At 30.1% G+C, this 21,757-nt stretch overlaps 1 protein-coding gene across 10 annotated transcripts in view; it reads left to right on the top strand.

Moving 5' to 3' along the window:
• LOC140673344 (venom dipeptidyl peptidase 4) overlaps positions 1 to 21,757 on the top strand; it is a 329,058-nt gene that overhangs the window by 57,901 nt on the left and 249,400 nt on the right. Inside the window, exon 1 of one of the 10 annotated variants that reach the window (XM_072906258.1) lies at positions 132 to 158. The exons of the other annotated variants lie outside the window; for them this stretch is intronic. Coding sequence (XP_072762359.1) covers positions 144 to 158 — 15 coding nt within the window. The 5' untranslated portion in view covers positions 132 to 143. Of the gene's footprint in view, positions 1 to 131; positions 159 to 21,757 lie in introns of those variants that run through there. 10 annotated transcript variants of the gene reach the window in all.

The following is a 21,757-nucleotide window of genomic DNA, read 5'->3' as shown; positions in this document are numbered from 1 at the left end:
GTGCTGCGTGTTGGTGCCGATTATCTATCGCAATAAAAAATACCACACACACAATTGTGAAATAAAATGCCTCTTATTAAACGTTATATGTTTCTTTTTGTTACAGGTAAGTGTTTGTTCCAAATCGATTACGTCAAAGAGAAATGATGGTGGTAGCGGTAAGTTATTTAATATTAATATGCATATTCTATTCTGGAATATAATCTGCATATCATTATGGATTTCGGAAATTATTTGCAAGAGGGAAGCGAATTTATTTGAAAAAATTATTGACCATAATAGAAATATTATAAAGACAGAATTTATTTTAAAATAACGTACAGTTTTTTCACACGCGAGCCATGAGCACGATCAGATATAAATTTCTAATTTCTCGTTCGCGATTAATCCTTTGCAATCACGCCCAGAATAATTGCGTAATATTAGCAGTACATATGTGCCTTATATGCATGTATGACGATCGATAAATGCCTCATTTCCTGTCTCTCGTCGACGTAATGTCTCGTTCTTTTACACGCGTATCGAATGCGTGTCTATCGATTAATCAAACATTGATCGGTGTTATGGCAAATGTTCGTGATAGAACGTTTTTGTTACTAATTTATACACGTGGATAGGTGAAATTCACTCGATATGGCATGTCAAATTATCGTTTAACTGTTGACCACTTCGTCGCCGCAATAATCGATTTTGATAATGACGGAAATATTAACGATCCTGAATTGCCTATTAATCCGATTATACATAATTTATCTTGTTGAAGAATTAAATGAATTATGAATGAATCAGTAATTTGTGTACTTTTTAAAGATAATAATACAGCAGAAAAAATAATAGATTTTTACATATCACATTTACTACTAATGTGTATTTTTTTATAAGGTTTTACTATTTATATTAGGTGATAATTATATACTTTTCTAATTTAAAAATATTAACTTTACTAAGTTAAATATTGAAAAATTAAAAACATTTAATAACGTTGATTAACACCACGGTTATATGTAAATTATTACATCATTAAACTATAAATTATGTCTTTTTTGGTTAAAATTTTTTCGCTTAGTTCACGTTGTATTCATTTCTCTCTATAAATATCAAATATGAAGATGAATTGAAACTAAAGTAAAATCACCCAAATGCAAATATTATAATTACAAGCATATACATTATTTCTATATCATGTGTCTTCCGTTATTGGCATATTACTGCTGTTGTATTATGTATAGTCTCCGTTATTGTATCAATATTTATCTTCAATCAACAGATTATCTAAATATTTAAATAATTACAGTTTTGGCACAATTCATTAAGTATCATTGCTTTGGTATCATTTCCTGACCAGACTTTGTAAATGGACACGAATATAATTCGCAATCAATAACGTGACTATTGTAATATTTCTCTCGGAAAAAGATATCAAGAATATTTCTTAGTTCTCCCATCATCGTGAACTTAAATAATCGCAGCCTTTCAATGTGCCATTTCTCGAATATCCTCAATCAAACATATAAGCCGCAATCGAACATGTAACGTAAAGCCCTATAATAGACATCTAGCGGAAGATTTTTATCTTTTCTTGGCAGTCTATAAATCTTGAGAATTGGCTATTATAATAGACACAGCATAGATAAAGTCTTAATCTGAATTACTAATCCGATGTGATAGATAACAAAAGAAATGATCTTTTATTAGTATTTATAACTAATGTTTGTACTAAAAAAATTTACAGACTTGCACTTAAGTAAAAATAAAATAAAAAATATTTTTTCGATAAAACATTTTGTATTTCTCCGGTAATATAACATCATCAATTATTGTTCCTCTTTCAAGTTATTTTCCTTCAACGGTTTTAAATTTCAAAGAATTAAATTCATTTATATCTCACCGAAATGTAAATTCTTGCACTGTAAAAATATATGTCAAATTGCATGAGCAATAAAAATGTTAAATTACTAATAGAAATAATAACTAATAGAAATGTTATACATTTTTTTATTATTAAGTGCAGATGAAATTTTATTTATGCTGTGTTTCTATTATAATAGGCAATTCTTTTTACATGTTTCTCTTTGAATGATAAAGCACTTACTGTGTAGCAGTGGACATCTTTTCGTATAAAATGCAAACAGAAATATTTTATATGCAATGCGTACATTCGATTGTTGTTTACTTTACACAGTTGTACTCGGGCGGTTCTTAAAAAGAAAAGATTTGTATTTTTATATTTTATTGTTTTGAAATGTGATAGTATCAAATGATTTTGAATTATTTGAATATTTATTGACTAAGCTTTCAGCTGCATAAGGTGAATTTTACCTTTTATAAGACAGATTAAATTATCAAACAGAAAGAAATTGTTTATTCTACGAGAGATATTTTCCTAATAATATCAATATCATTATTTTCATAAACATGTTATTTAAAAACAAAACCATGCGTGGAGAATTAGTATTGACTAATAGTATGCTTTGTCTATCTATATCTAATATTATGTATATATCCGCTATGTCTCATTTCAACCCTCTCTCTATGAACCTCTATTTGGATGCTTCTGCTGCATTTTGAGTCGCTGCCAATTCAATTCTCACTCGCTGCGGGGTGCTCACGGGGAAAGGATGGAGTCACGAGAAGAGTCGCAAAAGGGTGCTTCGTTGAGAGAGGGATAGGGGTGGGCGGATTGGACTCGCGGTTGCTTTCTATCCACCAGTGGTGGATATAACAGCGGCGGAACAGTGGGGCACGTGTCTCCCGTAGTTTCTTCTGTTTGTTTGCTCACTCGCTGTGCGTAATTATCGCAAAATGAACAAGTATATATATATATATATATATATATATATATATATATATATATATAATAAAGATACCTAATATAAATTCTGCTCTTGTCTCTTTGAATTTGCGGGTTTTCTGTCAGGACCACAGTGTTGCACGCTAGGACAAAAAAAGTTAAAAGTGAAAAAAAAGTCAAAGAAATAGAACATCACCTTTTGCTCTCTTTTTATTGTTCTGATTCTTTTTAGAAGACAACAGATTTTCATTTTTTTCAGAAAAGAATTAAGATTTTATATAAAAATTTAATTCTTTTCTCTTGTCTCTTAAAAAGAATCAGAACATTAAAGAGCGAGCAAAAAGTGATGTTCTATTTCTTTGACTTTTTTTTTTTATTTTTAACTTTTATATAAAAATTTAATTCTTTAAATATGATAACCGTGATAAATATGATTTCGTTTTAAATACGATAACGATAATTTTATAAATACAACGTACAGTTATTATATATTTTATTTTTACTATTTTAAATCTTTTCAAATTTACTTTTTTTAATAATAGTGTTTAATATTTTAATTTCAAGGGATAAATGTGATAAATTAATTAATAGACTTTATACGTGCGTAAATAAAATGCATTCGTGATGCGATTCGTGTCGCCCTATAAAATTTTTCTAGTTCCGCTACTGCTCTTCGCAGATAAGATAAGCTGGAAGAAATACTTTCGTATCGAATGGCGAACACGTCAAAGATGCGACGAAGTATATATTAGCAGTTCTAGAATATAAGTGGATCGAATTTTCAAGATTATTTCTCCTCCCTTCCGCTCGATGCGGCTTCTTTCCTTTGCGACGGAATTCCCGGGCGAAATATTCGCATGAATCGAATTGATATGGCGTTGAGACATCGATCTAGGTAAAGCTCGCGATTCGAGTGATCCGCTTTCCATCGGATTATGGAAATGTTACGATAAGAATATTGTCGAGCGAATGCTCATTGACTTTTCTTTTTTTTTATTTATATTGACAAAAATTTACCAACTTTACTTTCCAAACTTTTATAAATGGATGATGACTTTGTTTTTTAATCCTAGGATCCATTTTGTGCGTTATTATATTTTTAAAAATACTAAATTTGAAGAAATATGGCAAAAATATTATAGAGAAAAAGTAACTCTGTATTACTTCCTACCATTCATATGTTTTATATTTTTGATAAATCGGATTATGAAAATGTTACGATAAGAATATTGTTGAGCGAATGCTCATTGACTTTTCTTTTTTTTTATTTATATTGACAAAAATTTACCAACTTTACTTTCCAAACTTTTATAAATGGATGATGACTTTGTTTTTTAATCCTAGGATCCATTTTGTGCGTTATTATATTTTTAAAAATACTAAATTTGAAGAAATATGGCAAAAATATTATAGAGAAAAAGTAACTCTGTATTACTTCCTACCATTCATATGTTTTATATTTTTGATAAATCGGATTATGGAAATGTTACGATAAGAATATTGTCGAGCGAATGCTCATTGACTTTTCTTTTTTTTTATTTATATTGACAAAAATTTACCAACTTTACTTTCCAAACTTTTATAAATGGATGATGACTTTGTTTTTTAATCCTAGGATCCATTTTGTGCGTTATTATATTTTTAAAAATACTAAATTTGAAGAAATATGGCAAAAATATTATAGAGAAAAAGTAACTCTGTATTACTTCCTACCATTCATATGTTTTATATTTTTGATAAATCGGATTATGAAAATGTTACGATAAGAATATTGTTGAGCGAATGCTCATTGACTTTTCTTTTTTTTTATTTATATTGACAAAAATTTACCAACTTTACTTTCCAAACTTTTATAAATGGATGATGACTTTGTTTTTTAATCCTAGGATCCATTTTGTGCGTTATTATATTTTTAAAAATACTAAATTTGAAGAAATATGGCAAAAATATTATAGAGAAAAAGTAACTCTGTATTACTTCCTACCATTCATATGTTTTATATTTTTGATAAATCGGATTATGGAAATGTTACGATAAGAATATTGTTGAGCGAATGCTCATTGACTTTTCTTTTTTTTTATTTATATTGACAAAAATTTACCAACTTTACTTTCCAAACTTTTATAAATGGATGATGACTTTGTTTTTTAATCCTAGGATCCATTTTGTGCGTTATTATATTTTTAAAAATACTAAATTTGAAGAAATATGGCAAAAATATTATAGAGAAAAAGTAACTCTGTATTACTTCCTATCATTCATATGTTTTATATTTTTGATAAAGCGTATTTAGCATCTTTTATACTATTCGAGCTATGGCGGATTTACGAATATTTGGCTTCGTTAAAAATATTGTTGTTTGTGCGTTGATGCTTGGGAATTTACAGGACGAAAAATATTTCGCTTGTAAAACTTGACTTTGCGATGATTTACTATAAAGTACATAGCGTTCGTAGATTTTACTCTAGTGCACTTTTATTTTTATATTTATATGTATAGCCCGTTCTAGCGATTCCTGTTCTAGTTTCTTTTATCTTGTCCTGATGGATCGAGAGGATGACGGAGTCAGACATGCAATTGGTTCTTTTGTCAAAGAGATCGTGTTTCGTGAATAGCTGAAATCACGTAAATTGTTTTTTAAAATGAAATTTATTTGAGTGGTTTTCTCGATAGCGTAGGACACAAAGATGATAAATTAAAACAAGAAAAATAAGTTTTTCATGAAACAATTGAAAGATTTTAGTCAAAGGTAATTAAGATTTATTCAATGCACGCCTTACAACGTAATTTTTGTCGGAATGTTAAACTGGAAAATGTCATTTATCAAGAAATTAGTCATCAAATGATATCGTTAACCCTTTCGCGAAATATAGCGAAGAATCATTGAAATATAATCAAAATCTGATAAAAAGATAAGCGTTTATCGCCATATTATAACATTAAATTCGCTATTTAAATTCCATCGCGAGCACAACGAATAAGATCGCGTTACTATTATAGAACCTTCTTCTGAGGTCAACGATGACCGTCGCGATACTATTTGGTCTCTCGAAATAAAAAAAAAAAAAATACATATGGGTCAAGTTGAAGCAAGCTCGACGGGGAACGATATAGGATTCATAGAGAAAATAATGGTCTTCTTATTCTCGATTAAACGTTCAATGGCATTCGAACGGACCCGTATCGTTGTAACTATTGCTTTTATTGCCGCGCGCGGAAAATCGCGGTGAGCTTCCACGAAAATCGCATCTTTATGGATTGCGGAATATCTCACATTCAGCACATTATGGGCATCAATGGGATTGCAAGGAGGACACGTTCCTGGAGGATTCCGCGACGTGCCCCGCTTTCGGACGAAGTACATACGGGAAAATTGTATAAAAAGCTTGCTTCGATTCGATCAGGACAGTCGACTAAAGCATCTCGCAACGTACGTTTTAGAATTCAAAGTATCGAGTAGACTTATGCGGATACTTCCATACGTGCATGGATTGCGACGTCAGCGTGATTGATTGGTTATAATATGTACGCCTTTTTTATTGTACATTTTTATTTACAAGCATGGCATTGAGATCAAAAATAATTTATATTGTTATCTATTTTTTTTCTAAAAAGATGGAGAGATAAATACAAGCATAATTAAAAATACAAATTCGATGCATTTTAGGCGTAATTTTAGTAATTAAAACGTTTGGCACGATAACAGTGTACATTGAAAAAAATTATAAGAAAATATTACAAAATGTATTAAAGCATGATATAAAAGTAAAAATTACTTGTGAATTTTATATTAAATTAATGTCATGAATTTTTACTCCATTATTACAGTTGTTGTATTGTAATTCTTTTAGTAATTAAAACGTCTGGCACGATAACAGTGTACATTGAAAAAAATTATAAGAAAATATTACAAAATGTATTAAAGCATGATATAAAAGTAAAAATTACTTGTGAATTTTACATTAAATTAATGTCATGAATTTTTACTCCATTATTACAGTTGTTACATTGTAATTCTAACCTGATTTTTATATACAGCGTGAAAGTAAACATCAAAGAAAAAGCTCTTGGAACACCGATCTCGTGAGCAAGCGCGTTTGCTTTTAGACAACAATGGGTTATATCGCGAAGGAAGTTGCTGCTAGGAGTAATGACGTGCTACAATTTTCCCGCGGCGCCAATTTTCTCGTACCGCCCAAGGGTTAACGGAAGAAAATACCCGGTTTCCCAACCAACCATGGGTATCTCGTTCGCCCGATGCAGCGATATAATCCGTGTTATTGACGAGTTTGCTCGTAACATGAGGGCGACGAACGGATGCGCAACTCTCTCGTCGTCTTCGATCTTCTATAGAAATGCCAAAAAGCGGTTCGTTACCGAGTTACGTGTGAATAAAGACGAGGTGGATGAACCGCGAGAAAAATTGGGACGATGTGATAACGAGAGAGGGAAGGAGAAGAAGGCAGATTTTTCCCATCGCGGTGAAAAAAAAAAAAAAGTTTCGGTGAATCTGGCCATGAGATTTAGCTAAGTGATAGGATTTGTGTAAGCTCGTGAAGAGAGGCAGGAGAGTTCCGAAGGGTGGAAGCGAAGATACGGATGTTGTCGGTTTGTAAAGGACGTGTTTCGGCTTTTTGCGGATCTTTGTATCAGTGACGGATTTGCTATAGTACTGATAAGCTACTTTTCAGACCGCCTTTAACATAACTTTGTGTATTGTAAATATGCGTAATATATAGTACCGGCCAAAAATATATCACCTTTAGGATTTTTGAGCATAAATTTAATTTAATTTACTTACTTATAAAATTAATTTTTTATATTATTAAAATTAAATTTTTATATTATTTTATGAAAAATATTTTATTTAGTAAGTTGTATTTACTATCAAAACATATATTATGATATTATAAAATTCAAAAAATCGGAAAAAAAAATAAAATATTACTTGTTATTTAATTTATAAGCGACAAGATTATTTTCAATATATTTTATCTAGATATTTTAAAGCGCTATTTATAATTAAATTAATAATATTATTTTAAATATAATATTTAAAATATGATGTTAATTAGAAATTAAATATATATTTTATTTTACATTAAATTTCAATATAGATACATATTTAATATAAGCCTCGCCCGAAATATTCAAGCCAAATCTTTCTCGTAAAATATTAATATTAAATTTAAAAAAGCTTTCTATGAACTAATGAAACTTTATTGAAATTATTGATGAAACAAACTATCATGGAAGTGAATTGCGAATGGCTTGAAATGTATCTTTACACTTCAATGTGGCACTTTCGTAGCCACACGATTTCTGCCACGATCGATGCCTCCTTGAGAGAACAAGACCAAACCGCTTCCTCGGGAAAGACAACGTCGTCTTGGACGAGTAAAACGCACACTTACGGTGCACCGATTTTCTCTCCCATCGCATTCAAGTCGCGGCTCTACCTATCTATCCGCTCCATTGTTTGATGAGGATCCAGGCAACAATGGCAACGAACGCTGCCGCGAGTATTTATCACCGTCGATTTTCCGGACGGTGAAAATGCTCGCTTTGCACGTGCTCCAGGGGTAGGTGTGGCGGAAGAGAGAAAGGCGGACAAAGAATCGGTCTCAGGAAACGAGAGCGAGAAGAAAGAACGCGCTGTCTCTCTCTCTCTCTCTCTCTCTCTCTCTCTCTCTCTCGATGTGGTCCTTTATAAACTGACGACGACGGTCAGATTACCTCTTCTCCGTCAGGAGCTTATAACAAATCCTATCGCTCGCGCTCGCCTGCCTTGGTACTTACACCCATCGCACCTTATGTTTTCTACCTTTTCCTCGATTCTCCCACGGCTTCCAATCGGCTATTTATCTACACGCTCGATCAAGCAAGATTTCTTTTTAATTCCCATTTACGCTACTGCGTCATTTACCTTACTCGGATTAAGAAGTGGAAATGACCGATCTTTATGAGCTCCGAAGTTACTTTTTATCTGTAATTTGCGAGTTGAGTTCGTTTACAGCAAATACATACACATTCGAACAGATACACGCCACGTTACAAACGTGATTTACAGTTTGCAATTGAAAGAATAAAATGATAAAGGAAAAATTATCTTATTTTATTCTATTCGTTCAAATAAAGCAGGGATTATCTCATCTACTATCAAATAGATAATAAAGTTATTAAAATAGAATTGAGGTATAGTTATATTATTTTGAATATATATTTTGATATAATTTATTTTAAAAAGTCTATATCTATTTATAAAAAATGGTTATTTATTAAATTACGCGTTTAAAATAAACTTTTACTTTTATTTCTATATCAATTTTGCGTACAAATTGTAGAATTTTTTTGTATTGGCAACAATCAAATCTTTTCTTTGATCGGAGTAAAATACAGGTCAGCTGCAAAGTATTTGATATGGAAATTTTATAATTGTGTCCTAGAAAGCTGCATGTGCCTGTACAAAATTTCTGTAGTATTTATTTCGGTTATTTCGGTTATTTTGGTTAGCCAAAGGCAGATTTGAAAATATACAGAAGGCGCAGAGAGAAATTGTTTCGAAATAGGTCGGACAAAATAAAAGACTTGGCCAATCTTTAGAATAGAGAGTGGATTGGATACTCTGACGTATGATATATTTGTCGTGTGGAAAATCTTCGCCAAATATTTGGCTAACTTTATGATCAACAATATCTGAAAAAAAGATAATATAGTTGCGAATAGAAAAAGATATTAAATATTTTTCAAATTCTACTAAACTTTAATATATAATTTTATGTTATATTTCGGGAGAAGATTAAAATGATAAGCAGTTAAATTATTGACATATGTACGTATGTATTACGAAATACAAAATTACAAGATTAATTAATGTTACCATAATTTTAATTTTGATTTGCAAGAAATGGTATAAACAATAATAAAATAGATGGTATTTGTAATGTACACTGATAGTGTACGTGTCATGCACACAGCACCTAAGTGTTTGCATCGTTATGGATGACATAGCTGTGCCGTTCATGGCATTAATGAATTAATCCAGATAATCACCAGTATGGGTTCATTGCATATGATTTAATTAGCTTACATAGCCGACAAGCAACGATAGTTACATCGGTGATCCCTAGTTTAACAATTTCCTAATATTGAATAATTACTCTCAGGGTATATTATTTTATTAATTACAAGTTTTTCAACAAGATTCGGAAATAAATTTCTCTTTATAAAAGGTACAGAATAGACGTTTTAATGTCTTCAAACTTTTTAAATATAAATTTATATTATTTTTGAATAAAATTTCACAAAAATATTACATTAATATAAAAACTTGGCATTAGTTTGCTTGAGTTTAATTACATGGAATTTGGTCAAAGTAGTAGAAAAAAATAGTCGAGCACATTGTATGTGCTCAAGAATAGTGAAATTTTAGTATTCAGGCTTCGTGCAATCCCTTCAATAGGAACTTGTGCAACGAGTTTTCTTTAACAGTTGTACAATATTGATACTAATAATAAGCAGCTGTTTTGGAGTTGAGTTGTTGTCCCATTACAAAAATAATTTATCATACTATTGTTGCAAAAAGCTGCAGTTGTATCAACGGAATAATGAAAACGACGTTGTCAAGTCTTGTAATATTAAAAGTTCGATGCTTTATTTTTAATGATATCTTTTTAAACAAAATTAATTTTACACTAACTGTTTTATTTTTAAATTAGTTTTAGAAAAATGCTGAAAGTTTACAAATGTAACGTAAGAATTTATTTGCTTTTTTCACAAAATACTATCAACGAATTTATTTAAAAACTCGTATTTAAATAACGCAACACTTTTCAAGAATATGTTACTTGTATTTACTAGAACCACTGTTCTAATTTAAGGTGTAAAATATACAATCGATGAACTCTTACAGTAGATACATAATAATAAATAAGATGTGATAGAATAATAATACATAAATAAATAATAAAAGAACTTGGAAATATATTCAACAGAAAGTACTCGAAACTATTATATATTTTACAATTATAATATTTTCTGGAAATATTAATTCGAATGCAATGTAATTTATGTTTTACACAAATGTTTTTGTGTAAATGTTAATCTTATGAAATATTTAATTCTTAAATAATTTAAGCATTTATATAAAGGAATAAAATTAATTTCTAAGCATAATAATTAATGATTTATCTTGAATAAAAATTGTTGCTAAATGATAATCTTATAGTTGACTAAATATATTATATTGTAGAATATAAAAGCTCGACCTAAAACCTGTTAAATATCTCTCGAGTCTATTTTCATGTTTTACATCAGTCAAGATTTTAAAATTACAAAATTATAAAATAACAATGTTTTGCAATTTTTCTTTGCATTGTAATTAATATATTTGCATTAAAAAAATATTTATTTTCTTTTAAATTATAAGTACATGCACGTAAATGCAATGTTATTTTAATGTTGTAAGAATAGCATTCTCTTTGTTTTGTTAATTTATGATTTTTCTTTGTTTGCGATTCTTGACGTGTAATTCTTCGAATGCAATTTTACATTAAAGGATCCACAAGCGCGCAAGACTAATCTTCGAAATTGAGTTTTTCATCGCCTTATACAAAGGTGGAACTGTTTTCCGCAGAACATTCTTTTATTCTTCTTTATACTCATCTGTTCATTGTACTTCATGCTCTTTTGTAAAAACCGATTTCAGCTTGTCGGAAGTTCTTTGTATAAACAATTACTCTATTTGTAATTATCTTTTTAAAAAGGAAAACTTATGTTTGTCAGAATCTTAATAAATCCTGATGTTTACACGATTAATTGAATATGAAAAAAAAAGTATCATTTACGCAAAACTTAGTATGGAATACATTTTGTTATCCAAATTGAGAATCATTACATTTTTTATGAATCAAATAATCGAAATAACTTGTATTTATTTGCAACGATGTGCTTTCTCTTTCTTTCTCTCTTTTTTTCTTAATTGGCTCGCGTTTTAAAGGTAAAGTTACTTTGCACTTGTGTTTCAAGTTTTAGTTTCAGAACTATAATAACCCGGAGTTTCTGCAACAATGCGCATGTAAATAATTGCCCGAAGTAGACAGCAAACTATTCGCTTAAACTTGAAATTCCAGCAGCGGTTTATACTAGCTTTATTCATATTAGATTCTTGAATGCACGACGTACCGAATTAAAAGTCATGGATTTGTAGCAAAGAGTCACTTTTTTTTTTCTATCTGCCGATAACGAATCACGTCGAACAATGCAAATTGATTCATTTAATTAAGCCATCGGTATCGGGAGTTTATTTCGTCGCAGCATGGCTACTTGTTCTTGAATTTCATCGGTAGTTAGAGGGAACTAATTAAAATGAGCAAATGAAGGATCGTATTTGAAAATGAACGGCAAGTGATTAATTGATCGAAAAAATTCCAAGTTTTAAATTAATAATTAATTATTGCGATACTTTGGCTTAAGAAAATGAAAACTTGATGTACGTTATATTATATATAATTATGATTTGTCAATCGAGACATGATAATCACTAAAAAAATTATTCCTTTAATTTGAGACACTAATAATCGCAATTATCCTGCGGTTTTTTAAAATATGCTATATATGCAGTAGTCTATATGCAATAGTTCGATAAAATTATTATACAAAAATTTATATTTTTTATTATGTAATTTATTATGTATTATGTATTTTAATATTTTTTTCAAGAAAGTAGAGAGTTTACGAAGTTCTGACACCTATATTTCTGAAATTTCTATGCAGTTATTCATGAACCTTTGTTGAGTTTTTTTACTGAGCTCTCTCTCTCTCTCTCTCTCTCTCTCTCTCTCTCTCTCTCTCTCTCTTTCTCTCTTTCTTTTTTGAGCGTATTAATCACTTTTAAAATTTTCTACGCGGTAAGCTCGTCCGGACTTTCTCAAGCTTTTCTTCGCATATATTTCGAAGCGTTGTCTGAATTTCGATTTTGAATAAAAAATTAAAAGATGAAGTAGTTGTAAGTAGAAAGAAATGTGTATAAATAAGGAATATATTTTAAATGATTAGATATTTTTCAAAAATTATTTTATATGCTACATACATTATATATATATAAATATATTTTAAGGTTTTCAATATTTCAAAAAGATAATAGCATTAGCAGTGAAGTGTGTCAGAATATTTATCAGAGATATTAATGTGCAATGAATTTTTTATTTTATTTGACAATTTAGTTTGTTTTCTTATAAACATTTTCATTATTATTCGTATAATATTGGATTATTTATATATTTTAGCAGTTTTTAAGTTTTAAATTAATATTTTTATTATGTCCTTAATTAAAATTTTTCGTATTGGTACTTTTTCTACATATAGATACAATATATGTAGAGAAAATATAGGTAGAAAAAATAATAACTTAAAAAACACTTAATCAAATTTTATTTTTTTATTGTTCTAAAATTGTACAGATTATGTACTATCACAACAAAACAATGTTCTGAATATAATCTAGATCAGAATGTTAAAATTCTCTTCATATCTCGACATTGTAATAGTTATAAGCGTTCCGACAGCATTCTATGGCAATGTTGGAAACTGCTAGCTTTAAATTTTGATGAATTATGGATGCTGCGAATGCGGACAGATAAAGTAAATTTTATTATTGAATAATCAATTAAAGGATATATAAATACATACATATATATATATATATATATATATATATATATATATTTTTGACAAGCAAAAATTAAATTGGAGCACAATATAAAGATCGACAATACTTTCACTTGAGTTGCATAAATTTCGGAATTGGATAGAAAAAATTATAATGAAATAAATTATATTTGTAACATTATTACATTTTTTATTTTATTTTTTTTTTAAGACACAATATTATTTTATTTCTTTTATTTGCAATGTATCGTGAGAAAATGCAAAAAAGTAAATATTTTCTGTTTTATATTATTTCATTTATTTAAATGTTAATATTTACATTTAGATAATCGTTGAAGAAATAAAATTTGGCGTAACTGATAAATATTTTAGTATATATATATATATATATATATATCTGTATATAAATATATTATTTAAAATATTTATTATTCATTCAATTATTTTTAAGATAAATTATTTTATAAACAAATAAAACTCGTTATCGGTGATTGCAGTCATATTGATGTCCATATACGCACGCACATTTACACATATTGCAATCAGTGCATACTGTTTTACGTTGAATAAATTCACTCTTATATCCGAATTCATTCATGTCAGGATTTATTAGAAACTCGACGTAGAAAAAAATTGAATTGTTAACGCGTGTTGTGATAAAATAATTACACTCGAAGCTACGATGAATTTTACTTAATGACAGCATTGCTCGCAAGAAATAAAACTAAACAGCTCGATAATCTTATTTTAAGAAAAATATATTAAATGTATTTAACAAAGAGATAGCATATGTTTTAAGAACAAAAATTATATTAACATTAAGAATTATACATATATACATTAATACAACTAGAAACAACACCCGACGAAATAATTAGCGTCAGTTGATGATGAATTTGTGAGGCTAATATAGTCGTCGCGAGAAAAAAGGACTGTTGTAATATAAATCGTTGCGTATCGATTACTCGCGAAAATATTAGATTGCATGGGGTAAAGCGAAAATCATCGTTGCAATCAAAGGAAGGTGATTAATTCGTTCGTTAATTTGAATTACGAATTCAATCGCATTGATATTCTTCAAAATAAATCATTATTAAAAAATAGTTATTTTTTCAAACCATGTGCGCAATAAACTAGAAACCTTTTTCTCTAGAAATTTTTTATAAAATATACAATTTTATAAAAAAAAAAGATTTTATTTATAATAAATTAACAATCTCTGGCTCTACTTTTGTTTAAGAGAAATTTCACAAGCGAGGTTATTACATATTGCAGCTTTTTAATATTTAATACAGAATAGTTAAATTATTAAAAAAAATATTAAATAAAAATTTTCTGGAAAAATAAAATTGTCTTGAATTTAAAAAGAGGAAAGTCTTTATTTAATTAGTACAGTTCTAGAATTTATTTAATTGATTAAAAATTCTTTGAAATTTTCAGTAAATACTACATAAAAATGTAGACGATTTCCCATCATTGCGCATTTACTTCATAATTTAGATTACGTCATAGAATCATATCATAAAATAAACTGTACTTATAGATAAAATTCACAATTTTTTAATTAATAAATTAATGAATTTCATTATTTTGCTTTGGTTTTCAATTGTCAATTTTTTTACGACGATGGTTTCTCTTAATTGTCTTTACGTACAGGTACATACATTCTCGCTGGAGATTACCGAAGGAATGCTCGTAATTCTTTCTTATGTTGCCAGCGGGTATAAATCATTTCGAAGTTAAGAACTGCCCTTCTGGACGTTTGCTGGGACGACACTCTCGTAAGCGGTAAGAAACGCTAAGAGCGATAAGAAAAGTGGTCATTACGCTTCGTGAAGTTCTGTCCGCCGTAATTATGGCGGTCGATAAGCCAGTACACATAATTGTTATTTATTCGCAGTGTTGAAAACTAACATCGATGTAGGCCGTGTTTCACGATAATACAATACGTATTATGTATAAAATAAAATGTATAAAAATGAATAATGAAAATTAAAAGAATATTATTAAATATAGAAATTGTAAAGAATATCCTTCAAAATGAAATTTTTTTTAGTTTTTTTTTCGGGAAAATTAAAAACAAAAATTGAATTTTATAAAAGTTCTTATAGCATACATCATTGGAAATAGAAAATTCCTTATCATTTTAATAAAATCTTTTTATGATACTTTCTGCTACAGTTTATTTTGAAACTGTTTGACTAAAAAGCAATAAATACGTTTTGAGTTATTCATGTAGGAATGCAATTTTAATTCAAAGTATATGTATTTATGTACAAATAATTTTATAGTTTATGCCAAGAATCTGGTCTAAACCCATTATCCTACCTATCTCTCTGTCTATCGAGGTATCCATCCGTCGACCTGTCTGATGGTCTATCTGTATTCTCATCATAATGATCTTGAGCATGTTAGGATGTTCAAGATAGACAGTATTCTGTATTCTAGTATGCCAACAGTGCTTGCAATGCGCTTTGGTGTTTAAACTTTGTCGTCTAAATAATATATTTAGACATTCTACTTTCAATATTATTATTATATGGAATTTTTATTGTTAATTATATGGTGAAAATTTAATGGAGTTGATCAGAGAAACATTTTTATTTTATTTTGTTTTATCGAATACAATGGTAAAATAGTCAAATGTCTTACAATTAGATTAATTTGCAATTGACTTTATGATAGTGCAATGTTGGAATTTTGCAAATAAAAAACTATCGTTTTATAATTCTTTTTTTTTTGTATTTTATTTTACAACAATGATTATTTTTTATAGTCTTTTGCATACTGTTTATTATCTCTATTTTATAATAGTAATGTTATTCTTTATTGCATTTATATGTAGAAGATGTATATGCATGTTTTACAACAGATATTTTTTGCATAACGTTTGTTATCTTTATTTTAAATAATGATTTTATAGGAAGAATAGTGATATGATAATAATTTTATGGTAGTAATTTTATATAGTAATATTTTTTATTACGCGCTGATATATATTTTGCATATCACAAATTTGTTTTTCTCATTAACAGCACAGCTTTTAATCAATGTTTGATTAAAATCTTTATATATTAATGTAGCTTTACAAGTGATATTAATAATTATAATTTTCTATTAAAGGATAATGTATATCAACTAATGTAATATACAATGAGAGTGATAAATTTTAATGAAACACGAGATTTTATTTAGTGCCATGTACTAGATTTAGATTTATTTGCATCCCTCAATTTATGATGAAAGGTTCTGAATTCGAGTTTATGCGAATTTTCGCCGCAAATAAAAAACCCGGGCAGCGATATTTTCTTTTTATTTATCCGCAAACGGACAATCGCGTTTAAATATAAAATCGATCGTGCGATTACTCGCGTCCAATAAAAATCATGGGATAACATGGTCGTCATCGGGTGTGTCCTTCATTATCTGCCTGAAATCGAAGAGAGCATCGAACTATCAGAGCCAGCCACCGAATTACGCTGGATCGTGGCCAGATGAAGCGCGCAGGTAGGATGATATCCCCCAAAATCGGGCTGTCGATAACCTTTATGGTGCCGTGTAGCAGGTATACATATACCGGGGTTATAGTTGCACGAGTGCGATATAGTTGCCGCATATATAGATATAGTCAGTCGTCCTGGATGCGAGTGCGCGCATCGTTACAAGGTTGCGTTCGCGTTTCGCTCGGAAACCAATAGCCACTTGGTTTTCTCTTTCTCTTCTGCCCTCTCTCTGTCTCTCTGACATATCATTCGTTCTTTCCCGGAAAGCTCGTGAAGGGACTTTTCGTCCCATCGTGTTTATTGGTCGGATTGATGCGGTTGACCGACGTTGATTCTCCGCGTTTTCGCGCAATGGTCGATTTTTCTTGTTTTCCGTGGAAATTAAAACTGACAAAAAAAATTTGATCAATTCTTCGGATTTCCCTGGGCACACGAAAATCCCAATGAAATTCGTGAATAAATATATTTATATACGTAGGTATATATATTTTGTTGAAAAAAAAAAAATGAAAAAGACGTATTATATTTCAAGTATTTCAGTTTGATATTTTTTTGGCGTAAAGTGCAATAGATTTTTCATGTTTGTAATATCGAAAATTGAATTCATTGAAATTGTATCAGTTGCAATATCTTTTGAGACAAAAAACATTTCGTTTCAGAATCAAATCTATCTTTTGTTCCGCCCGATATTACTTTTACGGGTGCGATATAAGACACCACATGCTGTAAGATAGTATAATCGAAATATAATGTTTCACGGCGGGATTACATTTTGAGAAAGTAAGAGCTGTCAGGATATTCTTGAAACCAGAAATATAGGTCGCCCTCCATTACCTTGAGTAGCGTAATTTAATTACAATACAGGTACATACATCCGACATAACATAAGCTACATGTAAAATGTATATACTTCTACCGTAAGCCAGTTATATAATTAAACGTTCTAGTTGGGTTTTATAACGGATTAGAGGCATTTCGAGAGTTAGGATAAGACTTGCATTTCTAAGTTAATTATGTGATATAAGCTAAGACAGAATATGCAAGCTGCTTATGGAATATATTTGAATTAATTTAAGCGAAGATAGAAAATGAAACGAAAGAGAGATTCATTTTATTCTAATCTTTTGTTATATTCTAACGATTAATAATTAATGAATTGAATATATAATTAATTTAATAACTTTTAACGTTTTGAAAAGAGTCCGCATATAAACTGCAACAGAAAGATTTACTACATTTCTTTTCTAGTTAAATTTATTTTAATGTTCAGTTTATTCAGTTAATTAATGTAATTAATTACAATATTTTGTTTTTAGAGAAGAAGGTTCTCTCTTTCTCTCTCTTATTTATATTTTTAAAATTATTGAGAAAATTTAAAAAATAAATTCGACATCAAGAATATTAAGAATTGATGATGCTCATATCGTCATTTTTTTATTTACGATCGTTGTTAATATAATGTACATTGGAATTGGTAATTTCAGATTTTTAATATACGGATATTTCAAGCATTTAAATGTAAAATTATGTGAAATATTTTGATAAAATGTTTTATTTTTTTTTGTAGACTTAATCGTTGATAAAGCGGCTTGTAAATTGATCCGCGAACAATTCTGGATTTTTTTTTTATGATGCCTCTTAATAGGCTCTATCTTTGTACACCATGACGCGTTATATACGTGTAATCGCGGATACAGATTGTGCTTATTTTGTTGACGATTATAACAGTCCGTTTCTCTACACGTCTGAAAAGATTGACTTGTATCTTTGATGCTCTTTCAGAGATAAAATTTTCGCACACAAAATATTTTACTTTATAAAATGAAGAGGAATTTATTTGACAGTCAAGAATATGTTTTTCATCAATAAAACGCTTGCAGAAACGATGTTCGTATTTCGTACTTGTTGTAAAGTGTTAATGGCGTAAACATAAATCTAATAAAATTTATAGCTTTAAATCATCTACTATCGACATATTGACAATGCGCAAGTTAACTTGCATTTCGTAAACGCCCAACTTTACACAAGTATCATTAATTATGTATCGTTAATTATTTATCGTTCGTAAACGCGATAATTATATCACTATTGTTACGTTTCAATGCAAAGTTCAAATTGAAGTTTCCAAAGGATATTCTCTCGTTCGTCTATTTGGACGGAAATACGTACTTCTTTAAGTGTCTGTAACACTTTAGCGTTAAACTCATTCGTGTAAGAAGTCGCTTTGCTCGTTAATGTGTAACGCGCGTCGACTTGCACGGCCAGGCGGAAAATTGAAACGCGTGGTACCTGTCACGTGTCAGAATAAGTTTTCGTTGCGTAATAACGAGATGCTAATTATGTCGACAACAATATCCCTGTTGCAATTAAATGCGTCTCTCCCACTCTCTTGCGTATTGACAACCAAATAGCTCTCGATTGTTGATTTGGAAAGCGTGATCCATGACGCGTTATATACGTGTAATCGCGGATACAGATTGTGCTTATTTTGTTGACGATTATAACAGTCCGTTTCTCTACACGTCTGAAAAGATTGACTTGTCATAGATAGCTTGATATTGTAATCATCGCTGTCGAATAAAGGTTATTGATACTGTATGTATTTGGATACATACGTGATCATGAATGTGCAATTTGGATGGCTTTATTCAATAATAAGCTTGAATGCATAATACATGCTTTGTTTACAGTATTTACTGTCTATATTATTAACAATAATATATTTCGAAACGAATGAAATGAAAGGACAAATGTCAATAACTTGCTGATGTAAATGTTAGAGTTATAAAAGAATAATTATTATAAAACGGCCATGTAAGCAGAGTGGTTTAATTATTAATAATAATTATTAATTCATAATAATTGATACTCAATTATAAACTGTTAATGAAAGGATTGTATACGAGTGTTATCTTTCGCTATAATTTGTTCGACAAAATGTACGGAATTTTATAAACAATTTGATTTAACGCCAAGTTTTTGTCATTTGCTAAGCAGAATATTTTTGATAAATTGTGACAAATTAAATTATTGTTTTTGTTATAAATTCTTTACATATATGAATTATTATTGTAATACAGACTTGTCTCTTTGTAGTGACATTTTGATATGCAAAACAGGCACAACACCATAAATGAGTCCTTTTATTTCAACTAGTCATAAAGACTCTCGCGTTTATTATTCGACAATTATTGTCATTTTAAGAACTACGGTGAAACTATTCGAGTAATAAATTCTTATGTCAAGGGAGAAGAGGGAGAGGGAGGTGACCATTAATGGAGCGATATCGTGCGTCTCTAGTAACTACTCTCTATGCAGTCAAGCATTCGTAGCTCTCCACTCACTCCTCGTTTCGTGTTCCTTTTTTATTCACTTTCGTGAACTCACCCCCTCGCCCCATTCCTTCCTGCTGTCTCTTGGTCTGGCTTTGTGTTTTTTTCGTCCTCGTCCATGCGCATTCTTTTTCTTTTTCCTCCCTATTCTTCTCCATTTTTTGCCCTCGACTATTTGTTTTTCTCCGTTCGTGATTTTCTCGTATGGTTTGCTCTTTTTCTTTATTCCCGTCCCTTTCTTCTTTTCGCTTGAGATTTACCGTCTTCCATTGCTGCGACCACCTTTTCGGATGATATTCACCATTATCGGGTACGCTCTTATCGCAGCGCATAGCGATTAGCGTAAATTTTGGTTAAGAAAAAGAGAACAAGCAGTCTTCCAGATAAGAAGATACTATTTATTTTTCGCGTGTTGCAACTTGAACTCTTCCAAGCTTTTCCACGACGAAAGAATATTTACACTTTATTCTACGCGCTTTTTTTTTTTTTTTTTTGTTTTTTTTTAATTAAACGTATCAACAACTTTTTTTTCTATGATATCAATATAGTTGAATTTTCGTAATCAAAGTTTAATAATTATTTTTCTTGTAATTTGACTAGTGTTGTTAGTCTAACATCTATTTGTCTAATACTATTGTTGCAATAGAATACATATCGTGTCCATCTATATGTTCCTTTGAAACCCTAACTCTGGCAGCAGTTCAGATCGATTTGCGCGTCTAGTAGTAAAGATAACACTAATCTCGCAGGCAAGACTCGATCCGCTTATAGACCTCTCGACCAATTGAGTTTAACCAACTCGAGTTTAACACAATTCGATTCTTCAAAAGTCACATTTATATGGTTGCTGGTTCAGCGACGGCATTTTGTAAAATTCATACTCAAGGTTGGAGAAAGTTCCGTTGCGTCGCACTCATAATCGAAAATACCTACATGGTAAAATGAGATTCGCAGTTATGGTGCAATGCCTGTACCGCAACAAAACTAAGTCGCGAGCAAACTGTATACTGGAATTGTTCGTACGAGGTCGTCTCGCGTTGCACCAAATGCGACGCCGACTTGCAGACAACGTAACTTTCTGATAAACGAGGCGGAGACGCGCGACATGGTGGCGCGGCGGCTGGGATTCCGCGTTTCGTTACAGAACAACGTAACGGGCGGAGAAAACGGTGTCCTCTACTCAGACAGTTTATCGTCTCTTCCATGGGCGCGCTAGATAGCTCTAAGTTATGCGAACTCACGTATTCTCACGGTAATGAAATAAAATCGGTGAGCGAAACGCGGATATTCGATATATTTTGTAGAAAGAATGTATGTACCTACATATGTTATATGCGAATAGAAGAGTTTTCCAACTTACAATTCGTGATGACATCTGTAATTTATATGTCAAATTTTATTAATTTATAATTGCATAATTGTGCAAAAAATGTAGCCTAAAGTAACACTAAAATATATACTAT

Source organism: Anoplolepis gracilipes, chromosome 14 (assembly GCF_047496725.1).
Source record: "Anoplolepis gracilipes chromosome 14, ASM4749672v1, whole genome shotgun sequence".
Classification (NCBI taxonomy): Eukaryota; Metazoa; Arthropoda; class Insecta; order Hymenoptera; family Formicidae; genus Anoplolepis; species Anoplolepis gracilipes.
Note: the sequence above shows the minus strand (reverse complement) of the source record. Positions and strands in the feature narration are given on the sequence as shown.